General features: G+C 39.0%; 1 protein-coding gene across 1 annotated transcript in view; it reads right to left on the bottom strand.

The window, feature by feature from the left end:
• Nucleotides 1-25,563, bottom strand: part of KCNT2 (potassium sodium-activated channel subfamily T member 2) — a 154,232-nt gene that overhangs the window by 81,466 nt on the left and 47,203 nt on the right. Inside the window, exon 2 of the mRNA XM_053470391.1 lies at nucleotides 4,091-4,170. Coding sequence (XP_053326366.1) covers nucleotides 4,091-4,170 — 80 coding nt within the window. The remainder of the gene's footprint in view (nucleotides 1-4,090; nucleotides 4,171-25,563) is intronic.

Genomic DNA, 25,563 nt, shown 5'->3' with positions numbered 1-25,563 from the left:
AATAGAAATATTAATAAAAATGCTGACTATCCACATATTTGAATTTAATTTTGATCAAATAACATACATAAACATATTTTAAAATAATTCTTACAGTTTGCATTGGGAGAAAAAATATTTATAGGTTTTGATTGTTCTCTCATTAAAATCAAATTTGTCTGCAGGATGTGACATCTGTCTGTATCATGTAGGCATTTTTAGAAAAAAAAGATTAGGCAATTTTTTCAGACAAAACACTTTGATCTTAAGCTATTAATGAACATAGCTAAATACGGGGTGGGCCATTAAATAAAGGCTAAAGCAAAATAAAAAATACAGTGGTAAAACATTTACGTGGTAGTAGCATTACTGTTAAATATTTGTTTTATATTTTTGCAAATGCCACTGAAAGGACGGTTCCATTTACATTATAAATGTAATTGAACATTAATCTAGTGGCATATTAACATTTTAGGAAAACATAAAATGTTTAATTCAAACGGAATCCATCAGATGCTTTTTTTCCATCAATTGGGAAATAAATTTGTTGTTCTTCCATAATATTTAATTTTTATTATTTTTTATTCCATTCTTTAGAGAAGCCTTAGAGCAGGGCCATCTTACCTAATATATTGGTTTGTGTTAGTCAGTAAAGTTTTGGCATACCCTTTGAATGTATGTACTCTCTCTAAATATTTCTCGTGGAATAAGGTAATAATAAATCACATATTATTATTTGATCCCCTGCTGGTTTTGTACGTGTGCCCACTGACAAAGACATGATCATTCTATAATGTTAATGGTTTATTTGAACAGTGAGAGACAGAATAACAAAAAAAAATCAAGAATAACGCATTTCAAATAAGTTATATAAGTTAAAATAAGTATTTGACCCCTTTGCAAAACAGGACTAAGTACTTGGTGGCAAAACCCTTGTTGTCAATCACAGAGGTCAGAGGTTTCTTGTAGATCCTTTCCAAGTGATTAAGGTTTCGAGGCTGACGTCTGGCAACGCGAACCTTCAGTTTTCTCCACGGATTCTCTTTGGGATTAAGGTCTGGAGACTGGCTAGGCCACTCAAGGACCTTAATGAGCTTCTTCTGGAGCCACTCCTTTGTTGCCTTGGCTGTGTGTGTTGGGTCATTTCCATGCTAGAATACCCATCCACGACCCATTTTCAAGGCCCTGGCTGAGGGAAAGAGGTTCTCACCCAAGATTTAACGGTACATGGCCTCATCCATCGTCTCTTTGATGCGGTGAAGTTGTCTTGTCCTCTTAGCAGAAAAACACCCCCAAAGCATAATGTTTTCACCTCCAGGTTTGACGATGCGGATGGTGTTCTTGGGGTCATAGGCAGTATTCCTCCTTCTCCAAACAGGGTGAGTTGAGTTGATGCCGAATAGCTCGATTTTGGTCTAATCTGACTACAACACTTTCACCCGGTTCTCCTCTGAATCATTCAGATGTTCATTGGCAAACTTCAGATGGCCTGTACATGTGCTTTCTTGAGCAGAAAGACCTTGCGGGCACTGCAGGATTTCAGTCCTTCACGGCATAGTGTTTTACCAATTGTTTTCTTGATGACTATGGTCCTAGCTGCCTTGAGATCATTGACAAGATCCTCCCGTGTAGTTCTTGGCGGATTCCTCACCGTTCTCATGATCATTGAAACTCCACGAGGTGAAATCTTGCATGGAGCCCCAGACCGAGGAAGATAGACAGTTATTTTGCGTTTTTTTCATTCGCACCAACTGTTGTCACCTTCTCATCAAGCTGCTTAGCGATGGTGTTGTAGCCCTTTACTGCCTTGTGTAGGTCTACAATCTTGCCCCTGACATCCTTGGACTGCTCTTTGGTCTTGGTCATGGTGGTGATTGCTTCTGTGGACAGGTGTCTTTTATACAGGTAACAAGGTTATTTTGTCTCTCACTGTTCAAATAAACCTAACATTAAAATTATACACTAATCATGTCTTTGTCAGTGGGCAAATGTACAAAATCAGCAGGGGATCAAATCATTTTTTTCTTCACTGTGAAATAAGTAATGTGATAGCACCTTCAAATGAGGCTCCAGTTCTTGGGCATCCACAGAGATTGACCACGGCAAGCCACACCAAGAATAGATAAGTGGAGTGCTACTTATATGTCCCATAGACAATATGGTAGACCATCCATTTATTCATTAAAGATTGAGATATGCAGTATTATGTGCTTAAGTTTAATTCAGCAGTTGCATGAAGCATAGCTGCCAGCAGTCCTGGTTTACCATGTGACACAAGAACTTTGTAGCCAGAATGATATAGTCCACATGTGGTGCAGACGTATTGTGTCCCTAATGAAACAAATTTCTAATTTGCTTCTGTATTGTTCCTCATTGAAATTAAGGACATGATGCCCTGTAAACTGGAGCCCTTCGTCTCTTCTGTGCCCTATGGGGAAACAGTTGAAGAGAGACCTTCTCTTCGCTCCCCAATTAGATCACTAAGAAAAGAACCTCCAAATCAAAAAATAAATGTGGAGTTGGAAGGTAACGTAGCAATCCTAAAAGTTTTATAAAATAATAGTTATAGATAGCAATAGACTTGTGCATTCAAATTTGTATGAATCTCCAAAAACGAGGAGGCACCCAACAAAACAAACAAAAACAAAGCACAGAGCTCTGAATTTTCATTTCAATTTTGTTGGTTCTTTCACTCTCACTCACTCTCTCTCATTCATTCTCTCGCACTCTCATTCACATTCTGTCACACTCTCATTCACTATTTCTCAGGCTCTTTCTGAATGTCTACCGACCTTCTATGCTGGCCACTTCCATGTCCCTGTCTCCTTCAATGTCCCTGTCTTCTCTTATTCTCTTTTTTTTCTTTGTCCACTGCTCCTTGTATCTTCTTTCTTCGACTGCTTTTCAATGAACATGGCCTGGAGCAGTGTTTGAAGAAAGAAGACCAAGAGCAAGATAATCGAAGAGAAGAAGCAGAGCTGTGTGGCAAGGAGACAGGGAAGCGGTCGGTAGAGACTATAGGGAGACATTCAAGTAGTGTGTGAGAGTGAATGAGAGTGTGAGAATGTGAATAAGAGTGTTAGAGCTTGAGTAAGCAGGAGAGAGAGTGAATAAGGTGACGGCAAATTTTGTTTCCAAATGTTATACCCACTCTGATTTTTGCCCAATTTGAAATTGGACTGAAATTCACTGTCTAAAAACAAATGGACCAAAAATAAAATGAAAAAGTTGTCCGAATCCTTTTTGGCTCATCTGCACAAGGTTAGCTGACTGGGTTGCTGTGTTGAACTTGGACATATTTCCAGTTGAATCAACTTGATCAATAACTTGAGTCATGTTGAAATAGATAGCAGAGTAACCCAGCATATCACAAACAGCTTAGTAGGCCATTTGGTTTATTTTTCAGGTCAATAAGAAAAATGGATATAGTGGTATTAGCCCAACAGAAAAATGGAGCAGTTAGTTGAAGTTGATATATTTTATTGGTCTAGAAAAAGATAAAAAGTTATAAAAGCTTTCGGAGCCTCCAAGGTCTCTCATCAGGCTGACATAGTGGTCCAAGTCTACAAAATTGTGAACTGGTCAACCTAACCAACCTACTGACTCAACAGCTTTGGGTTCTATCTCAATGGCCCTCAACAGCAACAACTTGACAAGACATGAAATTTCAGATTTGATAACATTTGTTTCAACAGTGACTCAACTTTCAGTGAAAAGAAACATCATATTTCTATTTTGGATTGTCAAATGCAGCAGAATTATCTTGACAAGTCAGTCTAGTAACCTCCGTAACTGCTCTGACAGCCAGCTTTAATGAATAACTTGTGTTCTACATAAACAAAATATTTTAATTGTGGAAATCATTTTTCCTACTCTTGCTTTTTCTAAATTGCAGATCTAAGTGATTTGCTTTGTGCCCTATACAAATCCACAATTCCACAAAAAATTATATAGCAGTGACAGTAAAATAGTTTGTGTTTGTTATTGCAATACAAATAATCCTTTTCTATAGAATTCTTTTTTTTTAATCAGAGTGTAAATGAAATAAGGCAATTAAATGCTTTCAACAAATGTTTATATAGCAATACACATCTTATGTGGGTATACATACTTGATCTTTGGTTTTTGATGAAAAACAGCTTCAGTCTCTCTTTAAAAGTGTTTTCATTCACATAAAACTCCACTTGCACCCTGAAAAAAAACAACTATTTATATTAAAAAACTGTGCTCTTAAATAAAGAATAGTTATGAAAATGATGTTATTTGCATGGCTGCTAATTTTCCCAGCAATCAAACTCTTAATTCATAATTTTTCTTTCATATGACTCATTTGTTAGTTCACCGATTTCCTTTTCTATCCCATGGAAAAAATGTATATAGTTTTAAATAAGATTCAGTAACATAGGCTCTTGTGTAGCACAGATAATGGAAATTGAGCTAATGGATATCGGCTGCACTGTGATATCACATTCATTTTAAACACATTGCCAGAATGTACTTTTTTTCTATTGTGTATTTCCAAAACAGTCATGAATGTATTGTTTTACATTTCTTCCTATTCATTGAAACAAACCATGGACAGAGTAGTTTGAAAAGCATAATTTATCATTTTTTTGTAATAAAAAACAGCGTCTTTCAACCTAAAAAGATACTGCTGCATAAATTCTAAATATAGTAAACTATTTAAAATGTTATTTTAAATGTGAAAGGTATTTAACATCTGGGAACTGCAAAGATATATAAATACAGTCCAGAAATTTGCACTCATGGGTCTCCAAATAATACTTTATTTAACAAACGGGCACTTTTTTATTTAGTGCAATCACACAAATTTAATAACAAATAAGACTTTCTTTTCAAATTACCGTATTTGCTTGATTATAAGACGACCCCCCAAAATTTCAATATTAATTTAAGAAAAAAATAAAAAGCCTGAATATAAGACTACCCTATAAGTTTTTTACTAGTAAATATTAATTCAGATGTAAACTATTCTTTCATATATAAAAAAAACTATGAGTGAGAAAAATGTTTTTTTGTTTTTATTTCCTTTTATTTGCCAACCTGTCCCCAGTTATGCACATCAGCCCCTGAGATTTGCCTTATACACCCTATATGTCACTCTGCCTCCCAGATATGCCCCTTGACCCCCTATTTGCCACTCTGCCCCCTGATATTCCTTTTAACCCCCAATATGCCACTCAGCCTCACAGATATGCCTTAAACCCCCTATATGTCACTCTGCCCCCCAGATATGCATTATACACCCCTATATGGTACTCTGCCTCGCTGATATTCCTTTTAACCCCCTATATGCCACTCTGTCTCCCTGATATTCTTTTTAACCCCCTATTTGCAACTCTGCCTCCCTGATATTCTTTTTAACCCCCTATATGCCACTCTTACCCTCCCCCGACTTACCAGTGCTTCCCTAGACTTCTCCCTGGTGCTTCAGATTCCTTGGTGTGTAGTGGGGGCAGCTGGTGGAGGTCAACACGATATGCACAGACAACCTCCACTGCTGCTGCCGGCACTTCTATGAATGAGCACTGGAAGGTCATGTGACATCATAGAAGCCCTGGCAGCAGTGGAGGTTGTCTGCACGCATCACACAGACCTCCTCCGGCTGCCGGAGAGGCGGATCCGGTCCCCCTGCGGCGCTGCGGGGGATCTAGATCTTGGTCTTGTAGTCAGATCTCTATTTGAGGTCTGATTAGATGACAACCTTGACTATAAGACCATGATTATTTTTCAGAGCATTTGCTCTGAAAAAACCTTGTCTTATAATCAAGCAAATACGGTATATTTGAAAGAGATATATATTTAACAGATGATTTTGTATTTTGATGTTTTGTAGCCAACTAGAGAAAGTTTTGTTTAAAAGGGCCAGTTAAATATCCGAAAGTATTTGGATTTCTACAAATTTTAATGTTAACGTAATTACTTAATTTGATTCATTCGTATAAATATCCAAAATTGAGATGAGGCCCCAATGAAATAAATGAAACTGCAGCAGAGAATTTTTGTTAGCCTTTCATTGTTTTTTTTCTTTCACAGGCTCTCTGTCAATGGCTTCTTCTTCTTAGTACTTCTTGTACTTTGCTTTGTCTTTCTTCATTCTTCTGTGGTGGTCCACTTCCCCAAGCACCACCCTGTTGCAGAACTACTACACCAGGTCAGAAAAATGCAGACTGATCCGCAGAAAAAGAGAAGTGCAGAAAAACCACAGACTGCAGACAGCAGGGACAGCCTCTAATTCAGTCATCTAATCAGGGGAGAGGGTGTACGACACCAGGCCAGGATAATGCTGCGAAGAGCCAGGACAAGTGGACCAACGGATAAGATAGAAGATAGGAGACGAGAAAAACTCTGAACAAGAAACAGGGGGACGTTGACAGAGAGAGGGTTAAAATGAGAATGACAAATCCATATTTTTTCCAAATATGACATTTTTTCCAAATTTCATCCAAAACAAAAGGGCAGGAAATATATTTCATTGTCCAAAAACAAATGGACCAAAAATGACACGAAAAGTTCATCTGAATTGTTTTTGGTCTGTGTACTCATGTCTATAAAGTGGCACATTGAGCAGCGGCATACCAAGGAACCTGATTACCGTACAGGGCAATCTGCTCTCTGGTAATTAAACACACAGAATGCCCCCCCTTCCAGGCCAGAATCATGTTTTTTTGGGGTTTTTTTTGGAAGAGAGAGTATATCTGTTTGCCCAAACAATGTTGTATCCCCTAAATATGTAAATATTGTGGATATTATTGTAAACCTATATCTTTTACAGTCCCTTTAAAAGAACATTTTTTTCAGCACATAAATCACAATGTTATTTGGTTATTTCACCTTTTTTTGACAATTCTTGTTGCTATACCTTAACAGACAAACAACTAACTGCATCAAGGGAAGCTGGAGGTCTTGGACTAAAGTACATTGCCACATTGAGCTAAAGAGTGGCAGAGAACAATGTAAAAACCTGTCATAACAGTGTACTTACTAAGATTGCCGAACACCATTATGAAGTTTACAGGATGTCAGTAACAAGATCACAAAAAAACACAAAAAGATCTTCAGCTCTCCATGGTACATGAAAATGTAACAAAGAAATATTCAAGGTTAGTAGCGTGAACCATCTTAAAAGTATTGTGTCTATAAGCTTACGTGGTCATTTATTTAAGAATTAACACATTACCGTTTTTAATACCTGTCTACAGCTGCCTGAGCATTCAGGCTTCATCGAAAAGCAGAAAATGCTCATCTAAGAATAGACTTTAGACAAAATGTCCCTGCTTGGAAACAACTGTAAAGAAGCCTGTTCATCATCATTTTGTGCTAGAGAGAGCTAGCAAGTTTAGGTCTGATAATTGCACATTTTACTGTGCTGTGGTTAAGTTAGAGTTTTGAGAGAGAAAAAAAAAGAGACTGAGAGAGATTGAATTATTAAAAAACAAATGACATCACATCTTTTATCCTGGTCTAGTCTGAAATGGCATGTTAACTCTGAGCTAGAAAATAATCTAACCTCAAACACGCAACATCATTTTTTTAAACCTGAGAAATCACTGCAGAGCATCAATTCAGAATCCAGAGTGGTTATTAAAGCTGATTAACAGACTCGTACTTAGCTTCTTAGACACCTGCCACAATGCTTTTATGAATTCAGCTACAGTTAGGAGAAAGACTCGTCTAACATCTCCCGGGAATAGATAAATATGGTAAGGCAATAATCCTTAAAATAGAATATTGTAGAGTGTTGTATTGTAGGGTGGCTTTTTTTAACCTAGATTTAATGGAGAGCACTATATCATATCTCCCAATATTTCAAAAGTTGGGAAATGGCTAAAAGTATCCAGCCGGAGGCCATACCATGTATGAGCAATGTCAACCACAGCAATCCTTGTAATATTGGTGGAAAAGAGTGAATGCAATCTTCATGTAGAAAATGCTATATTGTGTAATATATACGGCGTTGCTTTAAAAGTATTTAACACATTTTACAACATATTTAAACTAAAACATTAATTTAACTGTAAACATTATTTAGGTTTTATTGTAATACCATAGTACTCCTTCCAGACTAGATATGTGCAAATTATTTGCTCTGTAATCTGCATCATAGGAATGAATCTCACATCTGCTTTGCTTATTTGATCAGCTGGAATTAGCTGTTTAATTTAACCAAATTAATTTATTGCAGATCTGCAAACACTGTATGTGCTTGATTTCAAGTGCTATTGTCAAAATTCAAATAAAGCTTAAAAGGGATTTTCCTATTAATAATACTTTGAATTCCATAAAGACTTTCCAATACAATAGCAGAATAAACACCCGATTGCATAATTAGCTACAGCGCTACAGAATTCTGCTTACATTAAAGTAACCTGGTGTCTGATGCCAGCCTTCAATGTCCAGTTAAAAAGATCAGTTCTAGCACAGCACTTTTTGACATCATAGCTAAATGTACACTTATTATTTTTTTCCAGTATCCAACACTAGATCATAGGTGTGCAATTGACGTGGAACCCTGCCCATGGAAAGTCCATATTGTCTTCAGCATGCCCATTACCTAGAACCAGGGCCGGACTGGCCCACCGGGATACCGGGAAATTTCCCGGTGGGCCGGCAGGTCCGTGGGCTGGGACCAGGGGCGGGCTGATGCGGCCGGCCAGCACTACTATAATACTTTTTTCTTAATTTAATATGGCAAGCTGGTCCGGCTTGCCATATTAAATTTTAAAAATGTATTACAGTATCGCCGGCCGGCCGCATCGGCACCCAGCAGCCGTGTGCGATGGCCGCCTAGTGATGGGAGCAGCGTGAGGGGTGAAAGCTCCGCCCCCTCGCACTGACCTTTCACCCCTCACGCTGCTCCCATCACTATGCAGCCATCAGATTGCTGGGAATGTAATCTAAACTGCCGGTGCGTGCTGATGCTGCCGGCCGCCTCTGCTTTAATACTTTTTTTTTTACTTTATATGGCGAGCCGATCCAGCTTACCATATAAATTAAAAAAAAAAGTGTTAAAGTAGCTCCGGCCGGGGGCATCAGCACGCACCGGCCGTTTAGATTACATTCCCAGCAATCTGATGCCGCAGAGTGATGGGAGCAGCGTGAAGGGTGAAAGCTCCGCCCCCTCGCTGCAGCACCGGATGTTGTGTCAGTGACATCCTGTCAGGAGAGAGAAGAGAACAGTGTGCGGCTACCAGAGCACGGAAGTCAAGAGAAGTAGAAGGTGAGTAAAGTAATGTATTTTTTTGTACAAAATGTATAATATTTTTTTGTATGTGTTAAAAACAAAAAAAATCAGCATGTGTGTATGTAAGTGTGTCCCCCTATATGCCACTCTGCCTCCAGAAATGCCTTTTACCCCCCTATATGCCACTCTGTCCCATGACATGCCTTTTAACCCCCTATATGCCAGAGTGGCATATATATGGGTATAAGGCATTTCTGGATGCAGAGTGACATATAGGGGATTAAAAGGCATATGATGGGACAGAGTGGCATATCGGGGAACATAAGGCTTTTTTGGAGGCAGAGTGCCCCATGATATGCCTTTTAACCCCCTTTATGCCACTCTGCCTCCAGAAATGCCTTATACTCATATATGCCACTCTGTCCCATGGTATGCCTTCTAACCCCCTATATGCCACTCTGCCATATAGGGGGTTAAAAGGCATATCATGGGACAGAGTGGCATATAGGGGTAAAAGGCATTTATGGATGCAGAGTGACATATAGGAGGTCAAAAGGCATATCTGGAGGTATAGTGGCAAAAAGGGGGTTAAAGGCATATCACGGGGCAGAGGGGCATATAGGAGGGTTGAGGCATATCAGGGAGGCAGAGTGGCATATGGGGGTTAAAAGGCATATCATGGGACAGAGTGGCATATAGGGGGGCATAAGGCTTTTCTGGAGGCAGAGTGCCCCATGATATGCCTTTTAACCCCCTTTATGCCACTCTGCCTCCAGAAATGCCTTATACCCCCCTATATGCCATTCTGTCCCATGATATGCCTTTTAACCCCTATATGGCAGAGTGGCATATAGGAGGTTAGAAGGCATATCATGAGACAGAGTGGCATAGAGGGGTATAAGGCATTTCTGGATGCAGAGTGACATAGAGGAGGTCAAAAGGCATATCTGGAGGTATAGTGGCAAAAGGGGGGTTAAAAGGCATATCACGGGGCAGAGGGGCATATAGGAGGATTGAGGCATATCAGGGAGGCAGAGTGGCATATAGGGGATTAAAAGGCATATCATGGGGCAGAGTGGCATATAGGAGGGTATAAAGCATATCGGGGAGGCAGAGTGGCATATAGGAGGGCATAAGGCTTTTCTGGAGGCAGAGTGCCCCATGATATGTCTTTTAACCCCCTTTATGCCACTCTGCCTCCAGGAATGCCTTATACCCCCCTATATGCCGCTCTGTCCCATGATATGCCTTTTGATCCCTATATGGCAGAGTGGAATACAGGGGGTTAAAAGGCATATCATGGGACAGAGTGGCATATAGGGGGTATAAGGAATTTCTGGAGGCAGAGTGGCATATATGGGGTTAGAAGGCATATCAGGGGGCAGAGTGGCAAGCCTGGGGGCAGATGTGCATAACTCGGGGGTTGGTTGGCAAATAAAAGGGAAAAAAAACAAACATGTGTCAATCATAGCTTATATTAAATATGAAAAAAACAGTCTACATGAATTAATAAAGAAATAAAAGTTTCTTACCAGAATATCGTGAAGAATAATGTGATCAGTGTTTTGTTCCACTGAACTTTTTCATCTAAAATGTTTGCAGTAGTAAATGTTTTGATCCCATTATGTGTAATGTATTTAATTTATTAGGGCCTTTTAACACTTTTGCTTTCTGGCATTTTAATACAAATAATGAGATAAAAAGAATGGCAAATAGTGTGACTCGGGTGTGTATAAGGGGTGCGTGTGGTTAAAGAGCGCGACCGTGAGATAAACTATATGGGGCTGGTCTCCAAATTTTTCCAGGGCTGCTTTTCAGTCCCAGTCCGGCCCTGCCTAGAACATAAGTAATTTGTTGGAAGCAGTATGTGAAGTGGCTAATCTTGAGCTCCAGAAGTGTTTGGAATACTATATTGATTTCAGGCAGCATATTAATTAACTCTAACATAAATCATTAAATAAGTTAATGAATGAAAATTGAACATTTGTTTATTTTTACTTATCTAGAAATATATTTTCCATGGCTCCTTGCAGAATGAAAAGTTGATACATATTTAATGTGTTTTCATAGCTGAACGCCTCTCATTTATTCACTGTTGTGGCATTTATTCTGATAGAGTTCATTAAAAAGAACAGGAAGGCTTTAAAGGAAACTGCATCGACAAAATATATTTTTAACTAATAACCAAGGCAGCGTTGTACAATTATTTTCCTGATCTGCAGTTCCTACTTTTCTTCTTCTTTTGACATCACTGATCCCTGTTTGGCGCTCAACAGAGCATGTAGTCAACACAGCTGCTCCTCTAAATCCTCCCTTGAGCTTATCCAAATATTAATGACACATGCTGTGTGAGTTATCTCTAGAGAAGGCAGTTAATACATATAGAAAAAACAACTTTGAAAGAAGTAGCTGTCTTCTGCTTGTGGTGGAGTCCACTTGTAGAGGAATAAGATCTATCATCTCCTTCGGAAGAGTCTAAATTCTACAACTTTGTGTCACTAATTTGTTTAACTGATTTTAAATATAGATTATTATGTATAAAAACTGTCTGATGCAAACCTGGAAGCTGGCCTTTTCTCAGCAGAAACTAACAATTTTCAAACTGTCTGTACAGGAGGAAGTAGTACCAGGGCTGTCTTTAACCATAAATGGGCCAAAGAAAAGCTCTCCCCATGCCCCTTCCCCAGACAAATGGTAACGTAACGAAGATTGGTGCAATGTCTATATGAGTAAGAGAAGGTGATTTTCCCCACCATTGATTGTGGTATTCTGTAAGAAAGATACAGAGCGAAATAAACTGCATCCAATTGCATACGTCTCAAAACACTAACCTCTGCTGAAGGGAACTATGATGTTGAACTAGCATTTAAAGAATCGCAACAACTGGAGGTAATCAACCTTTCCCAGTGCACGCTGATTGCTGCAATCTGGGTTATTTATGCAACACCTGCAGACTCTAGCCCAGATAAACCAGATGGGCTCTCTCCTTTGCAGATTATTTATTACCTCTTGTCCCTTTTCTCAAAATTGGAAGGCCAATGCTCTCTCTTATATGGCAGCAAAAGACCCAAAAGCATGTCATGAATAATACCGACAGCCAGACATCCCAGCGAAGGGACATCAAAAATACCAAAGATTTCATACATCTGACCTTCTGGTGGCCTAAAACATCTTCTCTTGTGACTTCTGTGCCACTACAACCACTACCTAATTATTCCCTTGTCTGAGATTTCTATGGACTTTATGACAGATCTACCACTCATCTCCCTCATAAAAAGCCACCCTTCTGCTGGGGGGTCTGCCACTGTCTTTATTGAAAACATTTTTCCTACCTAATAACATTGTTTTAGATAGGTGTTCCCAATATACCTTGCACTTCTGGAAAGCATTCTGTTTTGGATTGCATATTAAATATTTATTGTTCACAGCCCAGACGAGGCTCATATGTTGTTTTTCTTGCCTTAGATTATTCAGGATAAGCCCAGACATGGGTCCCTGGCTCACTGCAGCTAGAGGGATATCAGCCATACCACGCTGATAAAGTCTATGAGAGGCTGAAACGTTCGACTGCGGTTGCTGTATTCCTCGTGCAGGGGGGCTTATCATGCATTTGGGCCTGGACTGCCCTGTTGGTTGGGAACAGTCTGATATGCTAATGAAAAGGTCCCGTCTGTAATGGTGCAAGTGAACAAAAAACTAACATCCTTAGTAGGGCAGGCTATTTCAGCACTGTTCATTCTCGGCTGAGATGAGGCTCCCATGTTGTTTTTCTTGCAGGTACGTCCAGGTACTCCATAAGCCTGCCAAATGTAACCAGATGATGCTTGGTTATTCTGCATTCATTGTACCTTCGCTCTTTGTCCTGCTGTCATTGAGTCGACAATAGAGTCTGCACGGCCCTTTAACTCATGACGGCGAACCTATGGATTTACGCTCCCGTTAACCCCTGCGGAAGATCCCCTACCCACATATGTGGGTAAATGGGAACAGGCACTTAATGTATCGTTGTCTAGAGCGGAATGGGTAAAGATCTGCTGACGCATGGGTGCTCCATTAGCACTAAAACTCAGGAGTTGCCATACAAGCTCCTCTCCATGTGGTATCTTACGCCTTCACGCCATGTTCCCTGATTACCCTTATGTCTGTTGGCGTTGTAGGTTGAAGGGAGGGACCGTCCTTCATATTTCGTTGCGGAAATGGGTCATGAGGGTGGAGAATATGTGGAGAGGATCTGGTGGCCAGGTCTGCTAACCGGCACGACAAACATAGGCGGACTTGGTTTTACTGGTCACGTTATTTGGCGGACCCTTCGTCACAAGCCCTGATGAGTTGAGTTAATTTTGAATTATGTTGTATTATTGCCCATGTTTTTGTAACAGGTATTGTCCTGCTGCGACAGGAATTTACTGTATATTTTATTTTTTCTCCCGTCCTTTTGTTTTCTTGGCTGACTCCTTTCTTTACCTTTCCCCTTTGATTTATAAAAAAAGAAAATGTTCAAGGCAGCCAGGGGGCAATGTACCCTGTATTGAAAACATATAATCTGATGGTAGACATAGTTATCTTCCATTTTATATCTACTGTAAAACATTGATCCTTAGTTGCTCTCGTTCCTACTCATACATTCCAAATAACGTTATGCCTTTCCTATGCATAATCCCTATACCTTAATGTGTAACATGATGCCCAAGTGTCCAGCAGATTTGTCTGCACCTAACATGATGTCTAGGTTTTCTAGTAACTCAGAATGTTTGGTTACTATGAGGGTTCTACAGCCCCAAATATCTCATTAATGTTATGGCTTTATATTTGACCTTACCTTTGAATGGATATTTCATCTACCCACCACCTTATCTGTAAAATAAGATTATCTCACATTATACAAAGTCCTGGACACTCTTACTTTATGTATTGACCTCTTGTTTTAACTGTTACCATGTTTTTAATATGCTTTCCTCCCATACCTTGTTTGACTTCTTTATGTATTTGAATGTATCTATCAAATCTGCCTTCCCGTCAATCTTTCAAGTTGTACGTGCTGACATAGAAACATAGAATTTGATGACAGATAAGAACCATTCAACCCATCTAGTATGCCTGTTCTAGTCAAACACTCAGTCCTTGGTCTGGTCCCATAGTGAGACTTTACGTCTGTCCCATGCCTGGTTAAATTCCTGCAATTAGCCTCCATCACTTCTGCTGGGAGACTATTCCATTTATCTAATACCCTCCCAGTAAAGTAGAACTTTAAAATGACCTCTTACCCTCTCTTTTTAGACTATGACCTCTTGTTCTAACATTGTTCCTTCCTGTACATTGTTGGGTTCCTGTACTCTGTTCAATCCTTTTAAGCATTTAAATGTTTCTATCACACCTCCCCAATCTCTTCTTTCCTCTAAGCTATACATAATAAGTAGTATTTCCTGATAATTTCTGTCTTACCATTTTTGTAGGCCTCCTCTGAATTCTCTCCAATGTGCCAATATCCCTCTGGAGTTGGGGTCTCCAGAACTGTACACAATAGGCCTGACCAGAGATCTGTAAAGTAGCACAACCTCCTCCCACTTCCTGCTACTAATGCCTGTCACCATACAACCCAGCACCCTGCTTGCTTTTTCTGACGCTTTATTTCATTGTCTGCTTACCCTTTTAGTTATCAGAAATAAATACTCCTAAGTCCCTCTCTTCTGTTGTCACTGAAAGAACAGTGTCCTCAATGCTATATTCTGCCTTGGGATTTGTAAGTTTCAAGTGCATTATTTCACATATATTTTAATATTAAACTGCAGCTGCCACACTCACAACCATTCTTCTAATTTAAGTCATTTGCAGTTTGACTTGTCCCACCTGTTGTAGATCTTTGTATCATCTGCAAAAAGACATACCTTACCATTAAGAGCTTCTGTAACATCACTATTAAAAATATTTAAAAATACTGATTACTGAGGTACCACACTAATAACAAGTCCATCTTCTGAACACCATTAACTACAACCTTCTGCCTCCTATCACTCAACCGTTTCCTTATCCATTCAACTATTTTACATTCAAACCCAAATCTATACTTTTCTACTTATACTTTAAACTTTTCATATGAAGAACCAAGGGCGGATACAGAACCTCAGGATGGGTACTCACAAAAACACTGTTATAGTCCGAGCTGAATTACAAGCAGGGTAACTGAGTCTTTGCCCTCAAGCTCAGTCCCTTGTTGTCTCTGTTTACCGGTGCTGAAATGAAGTTCTCCAGCCTCCGCGAACAGAGGCGCGCACTCCCGCGATCGGCAGAGAAGCAGAGCGGGGCATGCGCCATGTCATGAGTCTTATGAGCCTGGAGGGATATTTAAACCTGTGACCAGGGTACTAGTGTCTATGGTGACAAACTATAATAATGTGTAGAAATAGTACAATAAAATGAAATAGATACTCCTCTTCCTAGTATATTTCCACAGCTGCAACCCTAAAACAACACTCTCCAAATGTTGATGTCCAAAAAATATATCCACCTAGGGGCGCTTGTGTAAGATAAACACAGAAGCGGTAGTTTAAGTTCTATCATTGACTGTGATAGTACCTTTGTACTGATAATTTAGATTATTGTATTGATTCCTGGTATTGATTTTTGCTTGAACCCTAACATTGATCTCCGCCTACCCCAAACTGTCTTTCGTGACCGACTAAATCTTGCCTGTATCTCAGTCTGTGTTTGATGCAGCTCACCCTGCATGACAACACCTCCTCCTAGAAGTTAGAGAGATAAAGAGATAAAGTCCAGGTGCCGCTTTATCCCTACTCCCGGAGCATGCCTACATCTCGGGGGGGGGGGATTACCCCACCCTGGATCTGCCAATGTGGAGAACAGTGTTGAACATCTTACTAAAATCTAGATATGCTATATCAACAGTTCCTCCCTTGTCTATTATCTCAATTAGGCTAGGTTTCCACTTGGTTTTTTTTGCTAAAAACGCCCATAAAAACGCCAATAGCGCCACCTGGCGTTTTTTTAGTGAAAAAACGCTGCAGCCAGATGTTAGCTGTTCTTCAATAGGAAATCGCAAAATGCCATTTCCACTTGGCGTTTTTCTGTTTGGCGTTTTTTTCAGTCCTCTTTGGCGTTTTTCTGCTTTTTTGGGCTCTGTGGCAGTTTTTCAAAATCGCAGCATGTTGACACTCTGGCGTTTTTTGCAAGGAAATCTTGGCGTTTTTCTCCAATAGAAGTATATGGGAGAGAAAAAACGCCATGAAAAAGCCATGTGGGTTTATTGCCTTGGCGTTTTTTATGGCGTTTTTCCACAGTTACAATGCAGAGGATGGACCCAGTATCTGTGTGTCCTACGAGAAATAGGCTGAAAACAAACAGTTTCACACAAAACAAAGTCCTGGACTGGTTCATATTGAATTTTACACCATTTGGAACAAACATGCCATTACAAACAAACATACCCGACGCATCAACTGGATCCTGCGTGCCAAAAGCAACAGCAAACAATTTGCACCATCATTTGGGGCCAATCTTCCCAGAGGAGCAGACATTCGAAATAAAGCATGCCTTACAAACCACAGAAAAGAGACAAAAGGGTCTACCAAGTAAATGACATCAGGAGAGGGCAGATACTTGCCATTTATCCTAATCCCTTTTAGCTGGATGAAACTTCTAACTTGTAAAGGCTGGAAAAACTGCCTAAGGTCAAAAAAAGCAATTTCCACAGAAAGGCTAAAACGCCAGAAAAAACGCCAAAACGCAGGTAAATGCAGTGGCAGTTTTCTTGGCGTTTTTCCTGGCATTTTTCATCAAGAAAAAAATGCAGGACAAAAACCCAAGTGGAAACCTAGCCTAACGCAGTCAAAATAACAAATTAGGTTATTTTGTCAGGATCTCCCTGTAGTAAACATTTGCTGTTTCTGATCATGCAAATCATTTTCTTTAAAACAATCATATTCTTTAGCATGGTTTCCATGAATTTACCAACACATACTGGTATGTAGTTGGCAGCATCTTCCCTGCTACCTTTTTTGTTGAGTCGTAATACAGTTGCCATCTTCCAGGTTTCTGGAACTACTCCTGCTGATGGCGACAGGTTAAATAAGTCTGCCAATAGTTTTGCCAGGCCACTTTTAAGTCACATGGATTTGTCTGGTTTTACTTTGGAGAGTTCAAGTACAAAGTCATCCTATGAAAAAACCCTTGTTTTACATGTCACATCCTTATTTCATTTCAACAAATTTATTTTTGTGTTTTCTCATTTAAAGCTACTTATATTGTGGAAAATAATGCATAGGCTCTCATTTTATGTCACTTTTGCTTATTTCAACTGTTAGCGCTTTTCCTGGTACTTTAAAGGAAGTACTTATTTCATAGCACAAACTGATATACAATGAATGGAATAGTCAGATTTCATTTTACTTAGGATAGCTTAGAAAATAGTTATTATCCAGTAAAAGTCACTAGCAGAATGCTGTAAGTGGCACGTCAACCTCTCTTGTAGGTTAAGAAAAAGGAAAACTATATGCAATACCATTGAAGAGAGATAACAGTGGCTTGAAGGATACATTAGCATATCAACAACTGTGATAATGTTTTAAATATACTTCATTGTTGGTTGGATGAAGCAGGGACAATTTCAATTTGCAGTCAAACACAGCATACACTTCAAAGATAATCATTATGTGAACTTTCATGAAACGTTGGTGCAGGTTTAAGATATTAAAATGTATTCCTATTCTAGAGATTTCATATCTGATTTTTTCATATGTCTTAATAGTTCTATTAAAAGACATGCTTATTAGATTTAATTGTGAATGCTTAAAACTATTCATTGGCATAGACAAAATAAAGACATTGAAACATTGTTCATATGGGGCACACAACTTTAGATTATTTTAAGAAAATATTTTAAATACTAATTAACTTTTTTTTCTAAATGCTCTTGGTGTAAAGCAGTAGATTTAGATTATATTGCTCTCGCGCACTGAAACTTTCAAATATTTGTTTCTCCAGTGCATAAAATTACTTGATCATTAATTTACTCTATAAGCATGTGCTTCATTATGACATAATACATATACCTGGAAACAGTACAGTGCAAAAGAGTAGTGGCGTCGGCAAAGGGGGCCAGAGGGGGCCATGGTCCCCCTACATCATGCTGTGCCCCACCATGTGCCCCACCCAATTGAAAAGCCGTGAAAAAAAAATGGCAGCCGCAAGGGAGGGGAGAGAGAGTTGCACCAAGCGGTCACTCAGGAATAAGTTTTCAGCAACCGCTCGGCACCTCTCACTCTCCTCTGCGAGGCCTCTGCTTTGGTCGCAGTGCCGGCATTTCGCACTCCCACCGCAGGACTTCTGTAAGGTAAGTGAACTACAAAGGGGAGAGGGTAGATAGTAAGAAAAGAGGGGAGATGGGGTAGATAATGAGAAGAGGGGGTTGATAGTAAGAAAAGGAGGTAGAGGGGGTAGATAGTGAGAAAGGGGGGAGAGGTGGTACATAGTGAGAAAAGGGGGGAGAGGGGGGTAGATAGTGAGAAAGGAGGGTAGTAAGAATATTTAAATAAAGAGTGAGAATGAGTATAAATTAATGTGTGGATGAATTGTCTGATTGAGTGAGAGTATAAATTAATGTGTGGATGAATTGCCTGAATGAGTGAGAGTATAAATGAATGTGTGGATGAATTGTCTGAATGAGTGTATGAATTAATGTGTTGATGAATTGTGTTAATGAGTGAGAATCAATGAATTTGTGAGACTGCATTAATGAATATGTGTAAATTATTTGTGTGAAAGAGTGAGAGAATAAATTATTGTATGAATGAATTATGTCAATGAAAGTGTGAATTAGTGAGTGACTGTAAAAGTGTTTGTGTGTATAAAAGATGGCACAAGCAGGGTGTTTAAGCCTTGGGTATAAAGATGGCACAGGTTGCGTGCTTATGGGGCAAAGATGTCGTACTCTGGGCTGTTTGGGGACAAAGTTGACTCATGCTGGGCTGTTTGGGGACACAGATAGCACGTCCTAAGTGGGTGCTGGTCAGGTTCTATGTGGGCAGTGTGGAATGCCAGGGCTGGCCTTTGGGGCGTGAAACCTGTGATCGATGCCTCTAATTTAGGGGGTTTTATCTATACTTTTAATGCTGAGTTTTTATGTTTTTGTGTGATTCTGTTGATCTATATCTGCTATGCTATGTTTCCATAAATTATTTATCTATACCCTATATAGGGTTTGTATGTCTTATTGAGTTAGTCAATACTTGCAGTGCTGTTTCCATGTGTTGTTTATTTGATCTATACCCTCAGTGCTGAGTTTGCATATGATTTCCAGTTGATCTATACCTGAAGTGCTGGGTTTGTGTGTTCTGTTGATCTATACCTGCTTTGCTATGTTTCCATACATTATTATTTTATACCTGCATATACAGGGTTTTTATGTCTTATTCAGTTGATCTATGCATTCACGTGCTGTTTACATGTGTTGTTTATTTGATCTATACCTGAACTACAGGTAAAAGAGAGGTGTGGCTTAGTGAATGAGGGGACAAAGGGACTCTGGGGATGATTACGGGGGGAGAGGACCTCTTAATGTCACGGTAGGGTCAGAAAGAGGGAAGACTGCACTGACTCTCACAGTCTTCCCCTAATCTGCAGTCAGTGTGGCAAATATTGTTTTTTGGTGCAGGAGGGGGTGATTGCATGCTAGGGAGTGTGGAGTGGGCCCCAACGAAATGCTTTTCAATTTTTTCAATATAAAATATATTGGCAACAGGGTCCAATATTTATATATATTGGCAGCAGGGCTTAATATTTTTATATATTGGCAGAAGGGTCGAATAATATATATTGGCAGCAGGGGCTTATATTGATATATATCGGCAGCAGGGTCTAATAATAGTATATATTGGCTGCAAGGTCTAATATTAAAGAATGAACAATAACTGCCAGTTCAGATGTTATTTTTAAATTATATTTCAATCACAGTCTTTACTTTAACGAGAGCACATATTATGTAGTTAAGAATGCATGTCTAAAGCATATATATATATATATATATATATATATATATATATATATATACACACACACACACATAGAGTGTATATGTAGCATTTTATAATTGGCCCCCCTACTTTGGTCCCTGTCCCCCCATGTGCCTCCCCAAATATGAAAGCTAGAGACGCCACTGCAAAAGAGTTGTTGTATGTAGGTTGTATTAATGATATCAGAAGAAAGAGAGAAGAAATAAACGAGATAGAAGTATTGTTGTGTCCCCTGGAAAGCTCCTAGTTTTTCATATACATGCATATCTGAGAAACAGGGCTTGCACCTTCTAGTCTGGGGAGGTAGGTAGAGTCAAGTGGCCCCACCTGCCCTTTGCCCCTACCACCTGGTAACTAACATAAGCACTGGTGGTCGTATTTACACGTCCACTCTCACACTTACAAGCTTACACTAACACACACACACACCTACACACACTCATATTAACAGATACGCCCTCTAACACATACTCACTCATGCCAGCATACATATTCACTTCCTCCCACATACCCTTACCACTTTACCTTGTTCCAAGCTCTTTTTTAACAGCTGCTGACCTAGCTGCATTCCCACCTCTGCCAGTAAGCCGGTCCAATTTTGCACCAATTGCCCCGTGCCCCCTAGGCCAGCACTTCCCTTCTGAGAAATAACCATTTACATTAGTGTTTTTTGTAACTCTAATCCTAATGTAGAAACTCAGCAAAACTATCTATGGGAAAATATTACAAAATAGGACTATATTAGCACTTATAGATTGATAATTAGTTTTTAGAAGCTGCATTTCTGCGTTACAAGTAATTTAACACATTTTATAAAATTAACCCTTTGAGCAATAGAATCATGAAAATTTAGCTATTTGTTAAAAAATATTAAAAACTGGAAAAACAAATCAAAATTTAAATATGCAATATGGCAGAAAATAACGATTTGCTACAGCACTTAATTAAATTGTCTCTCTGTGTTTTAATGTGGATTGTCTTCTAAAGTCATGGCTTACTAATTATTTTTTTGCATGCTAATTCAAACATTTGATACTAGTACACTACTTTTCTTTGATCTTAGCTCTCTCTATGCTTTTGATGGTTAAAATGCATTACAAATTTTGTCAAGTTGCCATATTGTGCAGTGTATCTGTTCCAAAAGCATTTGCATGAGTTTAATTATAATATAATTACCTATTTAGAAAAACTTGCAGAGTGGCCAAAAACAAGTGTTTATATGAGTTTTAAATGAGTTTACTGTCTTATGTTTATGACTTTTAAGACTGTGTCTCTTTTTTTTTTAAAGTCAATCATTATAAGTCAATTACACGGTTTAACGTTTATATATATATATATATATATATAATTTTATTTTTTTATTTAGCATATGGGTTTTATATAAAGCAAGGCGATATAACAAAGAACTCAGATTTGCCTTGAGCAGCATATTTTTTACTGTGTTGATTATAAGAATAAAATCACATGTGGCACCTGTTTATGGTAAGTACTAATAAACAAAAAAATACTTCTCTGGCACAATATTCCTCACTTACAATACCGACTTTTGGAAAGAATTTAAGAAGTCTGCAAATCACTCCTTTTTTTCCCTGACCTATACTTTGTGTTCACAGTTGCGTTTATACACAGAAATATAAAAATCAATTACAGATGATTCCATGTCCTGCAGCATAAATTATAACATACTTAACTTGACATTTAAGCAGAAGAAATTTTTCAATTAAAATATTATCCACCTATCTAATCACATTATTTTATACAAGATAATTATTATTCAGAGTGACACACAATGAAAATTATACTTAGAAAGCAATACAATTTTAATGCGTGAATTTTGTAATAATGACTATTAAACATAAAATTCTTCTGAACTGGAGTTTTGTTACGTTTTCATTAAAAGATAGAATGTGCCGGCAGATACAGTATTTGCTCGATTACAAGACGACCCTGATTATAAGACAACCCCCCCAAAATCTGAAAATTAATTTAGGAAAAAAAGAAAAAGCCTGAATATAAGACGTCCGGGTCCATCCAGGCTGCGGAGCTGCATATCTCTGTTTTTCCCTGCCTTGCCTCAGTTCCCATGTTTTGCTGTGGATTTCCCATATGCTCTGTTCCAATGTTTTGTTCCTGGATTTCCATAATTTCCATATGATCTGCTATGTGCTTCTGATTCCTTTATTCCAGTCTTGCTCTTTGCTTCAGCTCTGTTTCCTTTATAAGGTGTGCCCCACCCAAACCTCTGTTTGTCTCAGCAGTCTAAAGGTATGTCCTTCTTGGTTTTGTGTATAGATTCAATGTTCAGTTTATTAGTAAGCAGGGTTTAGCGTTAGGACCCACCGTAAATTGGAATACTTTGGCGTAGTGGTGGGCTAAGCATACTATGGCCATAAGATGTGACGGAATCTCCAATTGTTATCTTGTAGTCCTAGGCTAGTCCTGTTTGGTCTTGTGGTTCCTGTGTATTCTTGTCATGTGTTGTCTGGTCAGTCTTGTCAGCTCTGTGCCTTGTTGTCTTGCCCTGTATCCCTGGTAGAGGGGTGTCCTGTCTTGAGTCCCCGGTAGAGGGGTGTCCTGTCTTGAATCCCCAGTAAAGGGCTGTCCTGTCTTGGAATCCACCGGTAGAGGGCTATCCTGTCTTGGAATCCCCGGTAGAGGGTTGTCCTGTCTTGGAAGCCCCGGTAGAGGGGTGTCCTGTCTTGAATCCCCGGTAGAGGGGTGTCCTGTCTTGAATCCCCAGTAGAGGGGTGTCCTGTCCTGTTCTTGGGATGTCGGATCTTGAGTATTCCTTGTCTTGTTTCCTGTTGTGCCCTGTATTATGTATATCTTGTCTGGTTATGCTCCTTGCTCTGTCACCCTTGCTTGCTATGTTTCTCCTGTACTCTGCTTAGCTTTCATACTCTCAGCCTGCAGCATCCTGCACATGATTTCAGTGCTATGTCTCATGCCTGCTCCAGGGTGCCTGCAGGATATCTCCAGGTTCTGTCATCATCTGCTGCTATGTCAGGGCGCTGGTATGTGGCTGCACAACCCTAAATGCCCACCGGGAGAGTGCTGTCGCCCTGCACCAGGCCCTGTCCAACTCCGCTACTGCATCTTAACTCAATCTTTGGGTGCTCTGGGTCTTTACAGTCGTTTGTATGGACCCAGTTCGTGACAGACCCTATAGGAAAAAAGTTTTACTAGTAAATGTTAATTCATGTAAACTATGTGAACTATTTTTTTAAATAAAAGTTATGATTGAGAAAAATATTTTGTTTTTATTTCCTTTTATTTTCCAACCAGCCCCCCAGTTGTGTACATCTGCCCCAGGCCTGCCACTCTGCCCCAGAAATGCCTTATACACCCTTAATGCCACTGTGCCCCATGATATGTCTTTTAACCCTCTAAATGCTGCAGCGGAAGTTGCCGACGCGAATCGCACAGACGTCTACCGGCTGCCCGTACAACACACCGGGAAGTCAGAAACACCGGTAAATTTGGGGGGGTACCAGACAGGAGGATCTTATAATCGAGCAAATACGTTAATAACTATTTGGCCCATTTAGTCTACCAGTGTTTATCTAACTAGGATTGTTTCCAAAACAGTGTTTCTAAATTCCCATTGATACAACATATTACTGTATAATACTGCATATATATATATATATATATATATATTTATGTTTTTGATTTCTATTCGGACCCTGCTTACTCCTTCAGTATTCCAGGTCCTCCGGACCATTTCAAATAATTAAACATAACAGCCAGAACAGCTGATTGCATTTCCATTTTCAGTAAATGCAGGAGCTTAGAAATCACTTTAATCATATCATTCAACTCTTCTCTTCTAAAACCATCTGCAGGCAGATAACATGGTGATCATAACTCAACAAGGGAAAAATGTCAGCTTATCCTCACTGGTCTCATGGAGAGGAAACTGAAAAAACATTCAAGAAGTCTGATAGGCATACCTTTGCCAGTTGAATTATTTTCAATAAGAAATATCATGAAAAATAAATTCCATTAAAACCAAGGGATTTGATTACATATAAAATGAATGTACAAATGTGACTGTGTAAGAATGGTAAGATTAAGTGATTATAAATGTGCTTAATTTAATATTTTATAATGTAATCAATCTGTAATGTAATATCTGTTGTAATCAATCCTGTCTTTCTTACTAAAACTAAAGTGTGCGCACACAAGAAAAATACCTATATATTAACATACAGGCTCCATTCATTGAACAGCATTAACACTATGGAACCTCTGGAGCAGCTATAGGATTTAAAGGTTTCAAGAAATTATTTGATTCAATAACACTTTGTTTCTGTAAATTATAAATTATAATAATGTAGTGAATCTGTGCAGCAAAGATTTTGGCAAAATGACGGCTTCTTCGAACTCCGTATATGATCATTTCGGGTGTCACTGTTTTTCCTCAAACCTAGTAGTTAAGTTATCCTGGAAATATTCACTTATATATTTAATTAGAAAGTAATTAAATAAATAGGTTTTGATTCATTTGACACTAAGTCTAGACAGTGGAATAACACAAAACATTGGGTTCCTCTGCAAGCTGTGTTGTAGATCTAAATTACAACACAGTTATGTTCAGTTATGTTATATAGGTAATAAAACCCTATGTGTCAATGTATTTACACAAATATCCAGTTATATGATAACAAATTGCATTCTACGAAGAAGTAAGTAGAAGTGTCGATCAGGGTGTTGCAGTGGATGTAATCTACTTGGATTTTGCCAAGGCGTTTGACACGGTTCCACACAATAGGTTAGTATTCAAACTGAAAGAAATTGGCCTAGATGCAAATTCTTGTTCTTGGGTAGAACATTGGCTTAGAGGTAGAGAACAGAGAGTTGTTATAAATGGTAAATTTTCAAGCTGGTCAAAAGTGGTAAGTGGTGTCCCTCAGGGTTCTGTTCTGGGACCAATTTTATTCAACATATTTATAAATGACCTGGCAGTAGGCATTGAAAGTCATGTTTCTGTGTTTGCAGATGACACAAAACTAGGTAAAGTTATACAGGGCGAGCAGGATATTACAGTGCTGCAGAGGGATCTAGATAGACTGGGGGACTGGGCACTCAAATGGCAGATGAAATTCAATGTAGATAAATGTAAAGTTATGCACTTCGGGGTAGCGAATGCACAAGCAACCTACACCCTAAACGGTAGTGAATTAGGGGTAATGACAAATGAGAAGGATTTGGGAATTGTTATAGACAACAAACTAGGCAACAATGTGCAGTGTCAGTCTGCGGTTGCTAAGGCCAGTAAGGTATTGTCGTGTATAAAAAGGGGCATCAAGTCGCGGAATAAAGATATAATTTTGCCTTTGTATAAATAAATGG

The sequence above is a fragment of the Spea bombifrons genome, chromosome 6 (genome assembly GCF_027358695.1).
Source record: "Spea bombifrons isolate aSpeBom1 chromosome 6, aSpeBom1.2.pri, whole genome shotgun sequence".
NCBI lineage: Eukaryota > Metazoa > Chordata > Amphibia > Anura > Pelobatidae > Spea > Spea bombifrons.
This window is presented reverse-complemented; position numbering and strand designations above follow the sequence as displayed.